Source organism: Crinia signifera, chromosome 4, assembly GCF_055691185.1.
Source record: "Crinia signifera chromosome 4, ASM5569118v1, whole genome shotgun sequence".
Taxonomy (NCBI): Eukaryota; Metazoa; Chordata; class Amphibia; order Anura; family Myobatrachidae; genus Crinia; species Crinia signifera.
This window is the reverse complement of record NC_139220.1, coordinates 237,030,219-237,042,891: the sequence shown is the minus strand read 5'-3', so window position 1 is coordinate 237,042,891 and position 12,673 is coordinate 237,030,219. Positions and strand designations below refer to the sequence as shown.

The following is a 12,673-nucleotide window of genomic DNA, read 5'->3' as shown; positions in this document are numbered from 1 at the left end:
GCTTTGTCTATAATGGGTTTGGGGTATCCCCTATTTTCGAATGTGGTGGACATGACAGTGGCTTGTTTAAGGAAATCTTGGTTATTTGAACAATTCCTTTTCAAATGGATTAGTTGTCCCTTGGAGATGCTCCTCTTCCATGGGGGGTAATGTTCACTCCTATAATGGAGATATGATGTGTAGGTTATTGTGGTGGGGCTTCCTCCGCCAGTCTTGGTGGCCTCCTCCATCTCCATGGCCATTTTCTTTTTCAGCTGCCGCTTGATGTCGTTAAACCGCTTTTTAACGTTTTTGCTTAGCCTCTTGCGGTGACTGACAGCATTGACCACCTGGGTGATGTCCTTCCACATACCACGTTTACGATGTGAGGTGGTCTTGTGCTGGTTTTTCCCCAGTAAGCGGTCATACAGGGGTATGATGGCCCGGGCAAGCGCCACATTCTCCTCATAGCTGAATTGGACCTTTCTCCCACTTTTGGTGCGGCCAGCTTCACCCTCCTCCTCATCCTCTATATCTTCCACATGCATGTCAAAATCCTCCTCCATGCCAGTGTCTTCCTCCTCCTCCTCCTCCTCCTCACCTTCATCTTCCTCCATCTCAGGCATGTGGCCCTCCTGCAGCTGCTGTGGGGTATGGGCAAGGTCCTGGCTACAGGATGGGGATGCCAGCGGATCCTCCACCTCCTCCTGCTGGGCCTGGTCCGCCAGGGCCTGGTCTGGGGCTGCCCTTGCAGTGGCCATGGTGGCTGCCACACTGCTGCCATTCCCTGTAATGGAGGTTGACCTCACCAGTCCTCTGCTGCCTCTCCCACTGGCTCCTCTTGCCTGGCTGCTGCCACTGCTCCCTCTGCCACTGGCCCCTCTTCCTCTGGTCACACTGCCACTTCTCCCTCTGCCACTGGCCCCTCTGCCACTCCTCACTCTGCCACCAACACCTCTTCCTCTTCTCACACTGCCACTGCTCCTCTCCATGCTCCTTACTTCCTATCAAAGAGTGAAATGGCGCCAATGCCCCTTTATATAGGGGGTGTGATGCAGAATGGAGGGAACCTAGGTGGCCCAATAGGTTAGGGGGTTATTTGTCATGAGGAGACAGTCTTGTAAATCGCACTCCGGTTGGTCTAAAATGCGGACATGACCGGCGGAAGAAATCACACTTTTTAGTGACATAATTTCGCATCAATTCGCCGCAAATTGCACTACATCGCACTTTTTATCCTCTAATGTGCATCCCATTAAATATGCAAATTATGACTAAAAAATGCGATTTCAGAAAGTGCGAAGAGCGGCGATGTGGAGTGCGAAAAATATATGCGCTTTTCTCTCAGCCCATAGAATGTCACCCTCTATAACAATAAATTAATCTCTGCCCTTTTGCAACAACATTTGGTATCTGTAACCATTAGACAGATACTTTGTCTCACAGAAAGGCTAAACATAAAGCCAGTGAGCAGTTAAGGAGCAGAGGACATAGAGAAATCATTCTGTTACAATAGATATACAAAGATAATTTGTCCCTGGAACACTATAAATCAGGGACAACTTGCCCCTGTAAAGAATAAACAGTAGCAGCGGTCGTTGATATTTTAACTCTTAATTAATTTTTTGTCTTTCTATCTTTACTCACTATGGGGCAGATGTATTAAGCTTTAACAAAATATAAATCCAAGGTTGCTAAGGAGAGATAAACGTCCAGCCAATCACCTGCTAACTGCCATGTTACAGCCTGTGTTTGAAAAAAGTCAGTAAGGTGCTGATTGGCTGGACCTTTATCTCTTCTTATCACCAGGGCCGGCGCCACCACTAGGCAAATCTAGGCATTTGCCTAGGGCGTCGGCCACTGGAGGGCGGCATTTCACCCCCCCGTGCTGCGGGGTACCTGTCCTGCGGCTGTGTATATAAAGCTTGCGGCGGCGGCAGCGGGGGGTCCCTGCAGTCAAGAAATAACGAGCGCTATCCGCCTGGCTACGCGGAAGCGCTTCTGTTGTGGAAACACTGGCTGAGACTGCAGGGACCCCCCGCTGCCGCTGCCGCCGCCGCAAGCTTTATATACACAGCCGCAGGACAGGTACACCCCCCCACCCCCCCCCGGCAATGGGGCGCCCCCACCCCGACTCGCCTGGGGCGCTCCGGTGCCTTGCACCGGCCCTGCTTATCACCCTTGCATTTAACTCTTGTTAAGGCTTAATACATCTGCCTCACTATTTTAATCTTTCATATTTTCGTTTTTATTGAATATCATTAAAAGTGCGCTCGCCACACTGTATAAAATCAACTCCATGCATAGTTGGATAGTGGGGGTATGAAATCACCCATGGGTGACTATACAATAAAAAATTGGGTCTATACAATGAAAAAAAAAATCGGGAGCCCAGATATTACACAAGTACCAAAAATACCCTATGAAGAAATATCTAAAAAGGGAAACAACATAATAATATATATTTAAGTGGAGATAGGAAAGTCTCTTGTATATGTATATATAAAAATCCAAAAAGACTGGTGCGGTGGTTGTTTGTAAACGTATCTATAGTTCTTTGGATGTTTCTTTTTTCGGTACTTATGTAGTATCTGGGCTGCCGATTTCTAAATCGGGTCGGATCGGGAGATCGCATCGCATCGCATGCGACCATGCGATTCGATGCGATGCGATGCGATGCGATGACCCGATTTTTCCATAGGAATCAATGTTAAAATGGACTGAGTCCATTTTAACATGGAATTCAATGGGAAAAATGGGTCCTTTTCATACCCCTACTATCCAAGTGGGCATGGAGTTGGATATAAACCTGTGGCGAGCGTAGCGAGCCACCGAGCCCGAAGCGTGGCGAGCGAAGCGAGCCCCGCGAGGGGACGAATACCGTCCCCTCGCGGGGCTCGCTTCGCTCGCCACGCTTCGGGCTCGGTGGCTCGCTACGCTCGCCACAGGTTTATATCCAACTCCATGCCCACTTGGATAGTAGGGGTATGAAAAGGACCCATTTTTCCATAGGAATCATTTTAACATTGATTCCTATGGAAAAATCGGGTCATCGCATCCGATATCGGATGCGATGCGATGCGATGCGATATCGCATCGCATCGCATCTGATTGTATGCCTTAACTTAAGGCATACAATCAAAAAATCGGCAGCCCAGATACTACATAAGTACCCTTTTTTCATATATAAATCTCACAGTGCTTGAAAAATAATCTACAATACCTCAACAAAATATAGACGAATAGCGGAAATGTTTAATCAACCACTAATAGTAAATATCCATAGCTACAGTATACTGTTAACAGAATAGAACACAATTTCAAAACATAAAATATACTTCCATTATAAAAATACATCACACCCATGCAGCAAAACACAGAAAAATTATGGTTATATTCATTTTGCGTTTTCATAATAAATCTGATCATACTGTATCATTAATGGTACAAAAATCACAAGCTAACATGTATTCTGATCATTGCTGCTATGATGTACATATATTTGCATTTAAAAAGTATTTTCCTTTTAAAATCATACACAGATTTTGTTGCTTTCTATGAACTTTATACAACTTCAGATCTAGTGCTTCATGCTTCAGTGCTGTCATTAGTTGTTAGGCTGATAGCTCATACTGTATAATGCCTGGCATACCTGTGTCTACTCTATGGCTATGCAGCCAACAGCCATCTCTTCCAGGGGGTGAGCTTCAGTTTTGCTGGCATGGGGCCAGCCCCAGAGGTTTGGCTGTGGTCCCTCCGTTTGGTCAGCTTCTTCTTCAGGTTGGTTTTGAAGTCGTGCCATCTGCATGCAAAGTTCTCATATTAATACATGTCACCCCTGACGTTTGATGTAGCATGCATTGTAATCTGCTACCGATGTCAACGTGTGCTTCATTCTACATAACTTACATTATGTAAAACTATAAACACAACACTTAGAACAAACATTCCCACTCAGCCTCCAATAAATATAGAATAAGAGACATGCCAATCATGTCTGTTGCTCCTAGCAACGTGACCGACCATTCACCAACTCCATCTAACATATAATACAAACATTACTGGTCTACTTCTGCACAAATGTAGCACACTTTAACTTGCCTCTTCTTCACATGCTCCCTCTCACGAACTTGTGGAGCTACCACATTAATCTCCGCGGTTATGTCATCCCAAATCTTCCATTTCCTGGTGTGTGTCAGCTTCTCCTGTGGACACTCTATCCAATCCCTTGCACGGGGTACCAGAATGGCAAGCTCCTGCGGTTCGAATGCCATGTTCCTGGTGTCTGGATCCTCTGTTGGGCTCTTTTGACCACGCCCACGGCCACGGCCACGCCCATGGCCACCTGTCGCTGTACCTGAAGTGCTGGCCATGCTACTATCTTGGGAAGCCACCTGCTGTGTTCCCAATGATTCTGCTGAGGCAGAAGAAGGCCCAGCTGCCTGCTCTCCTCCAAATGCCTGTTGTTGGAGGGGCACATAGGAGGTGCTGGAGTCCAGGCATTCCATGAGGGTCTGGAAGTCTTGCTCTCCCTCAGAATGAGAGCCAGCCATGTTTGCAACACCATTTTGTGGTTCTAGCACACCTTTATATACTATTTCTGTCAGTGGCGTACTTCAGCCCCACCCTGTGTTTTTTTGCGGCAGCGTTCCGTACGGCAGCGTTCCGTACGGCTGCGTACGCCGTGCTGTTTGTGCGGCGCATAGGCCACGCCCATAGTAGCGGCAATTCGATTTAACAAAACCTGGCGTACCTTCAAAGTCTAATTTAGGTGAAATGTTGTAATATTTTCTATAATGGCCACCTCCAACGTTATAACATCATAAATGCTATCTGTGAATGTTCATTAGTACTGTGCTATTGTTGTGAATGTACAAAAAATGTAAGTAACCCAATCCATTTTGAAATCCACCCCACAAGTCATGCAATAGTCATCACTGATGTCATGCACAACACATGTGATAGGCCTATAAATAGTGGTTTGATGCTAGATTCATTTGTCTCCAGATCTGTATTGTGGCCGGGTCTAAGGTAAGCTCTCCCATGGTCATTGTAGAGATGATATACATTAACAATGTAAGGGTAATAATGTATGCAACATTTGTTCACATATCAAAGAGTTTTTGGTCAGCAAAGGCTTGTTAGCATTAATGAATCATGTTAGCTGGCCACCCTTTAACACACAGGTGTTAAACCTGTGGGTCACCATATATTGGTGAACTACATGTCCCATCAATAGCTGAAATGTGTCCCATACTGTTACAGTTCACAATGGAGGTTATTCATGTTACAACATTCCCTTTCACATCATCTGAAGGCGCACACTTTGATGTCCCATGCATTTTCACCTAACATATTTCTTTCAATTTGTCATTCATGTGTCTGACTACATGATTTCATGATCAATTGTTCTTAAATATAATACTTAATTAGTGTTTAGGTGTTAAATGTAATAGAGATATTTGTGTTTACATAGTTGTGTGGTGAGGTAATATTATTGTTACATCATTGTAGATCATTATGGATATTCGGGACTTGACTGGGCGGCCGTCTATTGTACGTATGGATTCATAGTATTCTACTAATTTTTTGTGAGGCGCATTCTTTGCATAGGTGTCCATTTCATTTGATCATTTTATTGTAGGTTGCTGAAGCAATGATGGAGTTTGTGGCTAATGGGCTAAGGGCACTTGCGGCTCAACCCACTCGTCGCCCAAGGAGGCCAGGACGTGCAAGAATCTTTCAATCAAGTAGTGGCAGTACTTGCTGGAATATCCCAGCCTGCTTTCAGCAGAATCCTGAGGCGTGTGACGTCAGCCATGTTTAGGTGCAAGGGGCACTTCATGGCCATGTCTTTTGCACAAGAGACCCTTCACAGAAGCCAGCAGGCATTCCATCAAATTGCTGGCTTCCCTAATGTGATAGGGGCTGTGGATGGCACCCATGTACCATTTGTGCCTCCATCACGAAGTGAGAAGATCTATAGGAACCGAAAATTGTTCCACTCACTCAACGTGATGGTGGTATGTGGCCCATCCATGGAAATTCTCGCCTTCAACTCGAAGTTTCCCGGAAGTGCCCATGACTCTCATGTTATCCGACAAACTGGGATTTGGCTGAGACTCCAAGAGCTTGAAGACCGTGATGCGTGGGTTCTGGGTGACTCCGGTTACCCATGTACGCCCTGGCTGCTTACGCCGTACAGTTCCCCAGCACCAGGCCCACAGGAGGCATTCAATAGGGCGCATGTTGCCACCAGGCAAGTGGTGGAGCGCTCAATTGGCCTGTTAAAGGGTCGATTTAGAGTGCTCCACTGGACTGGTGGTGACTTACAGTATGTGCCTGAAATGGTGTCGAGGATTGTGGGCTTGTGTGCATTCTTTCACAACATAGCTGTGCGGCGTGAGATACCCTTTGATAAGTGGGATGTTCCATCTGAGCCGCAAGATCCTCCCCTGCGCCCATCCCGCTCCCCGGAAAGCCGTCGGGGATACCAGCTGCGGGACTCTGTTGCCCAAAGATTCTTCAGGTACATTTTTGAATGTTGCACAGACCAACCCAATTTGTGATCAATTACACCCATCAAGGTGGAAAATTATGTTAATTTTGTGTCCTCGAAATTCACAATTAGCCACCATGGCCTCTTAATGCCAATATCAATTGCACTACGTATTATGTTTGAGGTGTATTGCTTTTAGTCCAATATTGCAGGTCACAATTATACCTTGTACATAGATTTTGAAATGTTTTGTATGTTTCCAATATTGTAGCTGATGTCATCATCCATGTCTGGTGAGTAGATTGTTTTTCATACTTTTTTCACCATGTATGTTTGGTATGTGTTGGTGATTATTTCATTTGTAGATTTAATATTTATTATCACACACATATATATATATATATATATACAGTATATATATTTCTTTTTTTATGGGGGTATTTTTTAAATATATTTGAAGTAGGAGCCAGGCAGGCAGGCAGGCAGCTTAGGTGTATAATGTGTCCAATATAATGGTGTAGTCAGGAGAACTGCAAGTATGTGTATGTGTTTTTTCTTATAAATGTACGCATACACATAAGTGCATACAGTAAGTAATGCGAAGTACAGCTATGCGATGCCAACCGATTGCAAGCGTTGCTTGGCGGTGCGATGTTTTAGCCGATTCTTGTAGCGCATACACATTGTGCATGTCAAAATGAATAATAAAGTTAATACCAAATACTACACTTAACAACCAATCACAGGACATGAATATTTTTCATGCGCCATTGGTAAAATGGCTTCCTACCAAAGAGCAGCGCCCTTCAGCACTGCGGAGCTGCTGGCCCTGGTCTCCGTTATGGAGCGGAGGCTGGGACGTGCAGGGCCCTATATCTCTAATAGGGACAAGCGCCGGGCCTACGTTGCAGCCCGGCGCAGAATATTCGCCCGCACAAATGTGCGGAGGACCATCGCCCAGTTGGAGAGGCGATGGTCCGACCTGCGTCAGCGGCAGCCGGAATTACTGCAGGGTTTGAGGCGGCGTCTTGAACGCTGTAAGTATTGACGCAAAACACACATAATTAACAGTGAGGTCAATTGGGTGTTGATGATATAGAAATGGCATATACTCAGGGCTATTTTTCAGTAGGCTCCAGCAGGAACTGAGGCCCTTATTCTAGTTCACTCTTTCTGACAAAATATTTCTTAGATGGACAAAACCATGTGCACTGCAGGTGAGGCAGGTGTTACTTGTACAGAGATAATTAGATTTGGGTGGGGTTTTACACCTGCCTCACCTGCAGTGCACATGTTTTTGCCCATTTAAGAAATATTTTGTCAGAAAGAGTGAACTAGAATAAGGGCCTCAGTTCCTGCTGGAGCCTGTTGAAAAATAGCCCTGCATATACTATATGTGTGATACTTCCTCTATCACATGCATTAATGTGGATATGATATGTACTTGTTATAGTAATTAGAATGTCAAATGACACTCAACCATTTTGTTTGTTTAACCCACAGCGCGGGAGAGAGCCATGCGTGAGGAGGGCCATGAGGAGGCCCAGGAGGAGGCCCCGGAGGAGGCCCCAGAGGTGGCCCAGGAGGTGGAGGTAGAGGTGGAGGGCCAGGTGGAGGTGGAGGAGGAGGCGGGACAGGTGGAGATGGAGGAGGAGGAGGATGAGGGCCGCCATGAGGCGGAAAACTTCACCTCCACTCCCCCTACACACACCCCTCCCCCTAGCCACTCACCAACCTCCTCATTCCCCCTTCCTTCCCCACCCAGCTACCCTGGTCAGGATGACCCAGCCCTACCCCTACCCAACTACCCACCACCCAGCAGCGTGGAGCCGGAAATGGGTGTGGAGCTGGCAGGCAGTGGTAAGTAGACGTAATGCCTCATTACTGACTTATTTAGGTACAGTTTGTTACGTCACATAGCTGATTACATTTTGCTATAATATAGTAAAGACTAGTCCAAACAAATGGATAACAACAGACACACTTTGGGGTTATAGGGCCATGCTGCAAACGTGGAATCTGGAGGCTCATGTAGGTGATGAGTGTTTATTTATGGAGGGTCTTTCTATACAAGCACAAATAAAACATCAATGGAGTATGGCCAGGCGTGATTTATAATGGAGTCACAAGTGTATATTTGAAAACTATTATGTAGGATGGATTTACCTTAGAAATTGTTTGGTGCATGGAAGAGGATTAGTGCTGCACTTTCACCTATCTGGCAATGTCACAATGATTCATGAAGTAAGGGGTAGAGGGACTAGCCTAGCCTTTTAATGTGGTATCTATCTATCTATCCAGAGGCGTAACTACAACTTCGTGGGCCCCATAGCAAAATCCTGAAAGGGGCCCCCCCGCAATTGTCACAGCAAAAGACAGAGGGGGGGGGGGGGGGAGAGGAGGAGGAAGAGGGGGGGGGAGAGGAGGAGGAAGAGGGGACAGAGGAGTGTAGGAGAGGGGAGAGAGGAGGGGGAAAGAGGGGAGAGAGGAGGGGGGGAAGAGGGGAGAGAGGAGGGGGGGAAGAGGGGAGAGAGGAGGGGGGGAAGAGGGGAGAGAGGAGGGGGGGAAGAGGGGAGAGAGGAAGGGGGAAGAGGGGAGAGAGGAGAGGGGGGGAGGAGGGGGGGAGAGGAGAGGGGGTGGGGGAGAGGAGAGGGGGGGGGGAAGAGGAGGAGGAGTGGTGGCAGTGACAGTAGGTCTACAAGTGAACTCACCAGCTGCTTTCACTGGTGCTGGGCTCCCCAGCACCACGGTCCCTTGCTCCCCTCCATGAGGCTTGTCTGCGGGCTGCTGTCACTGTTCCAGGCTTTACTGCGCTGGGCTCCCCGGGCGGCGCTGTCAATCACTTCTCCCCGGCTTTAATGCTCTCCGGCGCTGGGCTCCCCGGGCGGCGCTGTCAATCACTTCTCCCCGGCTTTACTGCTCTCCAGCGCTGGGCTCCCTGGGCGGTGCTGTCAATTACTTCTCCCCGGCGCTGGGCTCCCCGGGCGGCGCCGACGTGTTCTGCTGCTCCCCGGGAGGCGCTAGGCTGTACTGCTTCCGGTCCCTAGGCTCACTGCTCCCCGGCGCCACTGACTTTCTTAAAAGACGGCAGCGTGGCCACCACTGCCTGAGTGCCTGCCCTGCAATATTTAGTTATTAAAGACAAACTGGAAAAAAAAAGATCATGGGCGTGCAGGGGATAGCCTGCTGGGACCCCGGGCCCCCCCAAGGCCCGGGCCCCATAGAAATTGCATCCCCTGCACCCACTATAGTTACGCCACTCTATCTATCTATCTATCTATCTATCTATCTATCTATCTATCTATCTATCTATCTATCTATCATGCAGTTTAGCTATTAGGCAGTGACATGCAGGTTTATACGTATGGCAAAATGAGACAAGTTCTAGTGGATGTAGCTTTCTAGTACATTGGTGAGTGTTAAGGCAGGACAAGTGTGAGTGAGGCTCAAGTGTTGTTGTGATTTTGGTACATACATTGGCAATTTTATCAGTCACATGTAGTGTAAGCCACTGTGTGTGTGTGTGGCAAATCATAGTTTTTTTTTTAAATTTGAAACACTATTGCCTATGTAATTGTTTGTATGTATGATTTATCATGCTGTAGGTACTTAGGATTGACTGTACAATGTCTACCTGAATAGCATAATTAATGTTGAACCCCCTTTAACATGCCCACAGATGACCAGAGGGAAGAAGGCGAGGGTGTGAGAGGGGCCCTCCTAAGGCTGCGCCAGCACCGGCTGATCCTGGCTGCAGATGTGCAGGACCTCTGCGACCTGCTGCTGTAAATGTTTTCATTTTTTTTTTGGTATTTAAATACATTTTTTGTGGAAAGTTAGAAGTGGTCTGTGTGTTATTGTATTATTTTACAGTATAAGTATAAATAGTGATGTTTATTTATGTAAGGTGCAAAAGGTATATACAGTATATAGATGGGTTTATTGCATACAAGTGCTTGAAAGTGAAGGGTAATGTAAAGATGTACATAGTGTGTTGATGTGTATGTGTGTGTTTGCATGTGAAGAATAATTTATGATGTAATATGCATACATAACACATGGGCGTAAAGGGGCAAGAAAGAATGTTTTGAACTTAGCATGATGTAAGGGTTAATCTAAAATGGTAGTAAAGTGTTTAATTATCAATTTGAGAAATAATAGATGACCATTAAAAACAATCCCTTTTTAATGAGGTTGCCTAATTGCATAAGTGGGTCATGTAACAGATTTCGGAGTTCAGATAATAGTGGTGAGTTTTGCGGAAATACACCGCATCGGTGCGTACGGGCACGTTCCCGTCCGTTCTGACGCAGTAAGACCGTGCAGACGCTGTAAGACCGTGCAGAATATGTGTGTGTCCACCGCACATGCAAGGTTTGGATGTCGTCCGTAAACACGCCCTCTTAAAGTGTGAGTCCGTCCGAATGCGGAGGACCGGTGGGCATTTCTTCGTACCATGTCCGCACAGCGTGGCGTGCGGACCGCTCCGAAATAATTCGGAAATTTACGCACCAACCAGAATAACCTCCCATGTGCGCTGCAGGTGGGGCAGATGATACTTGTGCAGAGAGCATTAGATTTGGGTGGGATTTTACTTCAAAGTGAGATCTATATTGCAGTGTAAAAATAAAGCAGTCAGAATAACTCTGCACAGAAACAAAATAACTCACCCAAATCTAATTCTCTCTGCACATTTTACATCTGCCCCCTGCAGTGCACATGGTTTTGTCCATCTAAGAAGGATTTTGTCAGAAAGAGTGAACTAGAATAAGGCCCATAGCTACCTTATGGTAGAGTCTGCCTTGAAGCCAGATTATTAATTGATTACATGTTATAGTCTTTACGATAGAATCTTTGTTCTTGTAATATCAGTCAATGCTCTTTTCACATCTTTGTTTTTCAAATTGTAGATCAGAGGATTCAGCATTGGGGTTAGAACAGTATAGATCAAAGTGATTATCTTGTCTTGGTTGTATACATGGACTGACCCTGGCCTCATGTACATAAATAGAATGGTGCCATAAAACAGTGACACCACAATGATGTGTGAGGCACAAGTGGAGAAGGCCTTTCTGCGTCCCTCCGATGTACTAATCTTTATAATGCTGGAGATGATGTAGCCATAAGTGACGATGATGAGTACAAATGGTCCCATGACAACAAAGATGGCACATACCAAGATAACAATCTTATTGGCAGAGGCATCAGCACAGGCCAGCTCCAATACAGAAGGCACCTCACATAAAAAGTGATTAATTACATTAGGACCACAGTAAGGCAAATGTAATGCATAACATGTATGGATTGCTGAGTTTATTATGCCTCCCAACCAAGACCCAGCTGCCAACTTAATGCACAAGACGGGATGCATAATGGTGGTATAGTGCAAGGGCCTGCATATAGCCGCATACCGGTCATAGGCCATTGATAACAGGAGATAGCACTCAGTTCCGCCCAGTGAGAGAGGGATAAACATCTGGGTGGCACAAGCATTAAATGAAATGCTCTTGTTCAATGACAATAAGTTTTTGAGCATGTTGGGAATGATGCTGGATGTGTACCAGATATCTAAGAAGGATAGGTTTCTCAAGAAGAAATACATAGGGGTGTGTAGCCGGATGCTTACAAGGCTTATCCATATTATAAAGATGTTACCAATCAGTGATGTAATGTAGAATGTTAGCAGAATAACAAATAGAGGAACCTGCAGGTTCTCCTGGCTGGTCAGCCCCAGCAGAATAAACTCCATCACTGTGGTGTGGTTCCCAGTGACCATTACTGCCAATAGCAGGAAACTGCAAGAAAAGTACATTGGTGTAAGTAAATGACTGTACCGTGCACAGATGCTGAGAGTATAATCATTTTTTCACAGTACCCCAATCCAAAATATTCCTATTGATAAATTCATAAAAAAATATTTAAAAAGTAATTTGTGTATATATACAGTATGTCATCCACAGGATCGGATATGTGGTGAGGGACAGGATGTTCACATATTTTATAACTGGCAGCCACCAGCTCTGGTTTTGCCTATTACATTGACTATTAATAATTTGAATTGGTTCCGACCACCAACCTAGAGCACTCCTGCAAGTACCCCAAAGCAGAAACGAATCTAGCCTTTGGGACACCTGGTGTGGCACCCCAGCATAAAGGGTGGGGACTTTCTGGGAGGGCTGGGGCTTTATTTAAGGA

The 12,673-nt window shown here is 46.0% G+C and overlaps 1 protein-coding gene across 1 annotated transcript; it reads right to left on the bottom strand.

Moving 5' to 3' along the window:
- Nucleotides 1-11,318: 11,318 nt before the first annotated feature.
- On the bottom strand, nt 11,319-12,254 carry LOC146073039 (olfactory receptor 2G3-like). Its single transcript, XM_083180216.1, has one exon. It carries the CDS (start codon nt 12,252-12,254, stop codon nt 11,319-11,321), a length of 936 nt encoding a protein of 311 aa, XP_083036342.1.
- Between the last annotated feature and the right edge of the window lie 419 nt (nt 12,255-12,673).

Excerpts from the sequence above, each read along its gene's own strand:
- LOC146073039 (XM_083180216.1), bottom strand. The coding sequence starts at position 12,254 with ATGGTCACTGGGAACCACACCACAGTGATGGAGTTTATTCTGCTGGGG.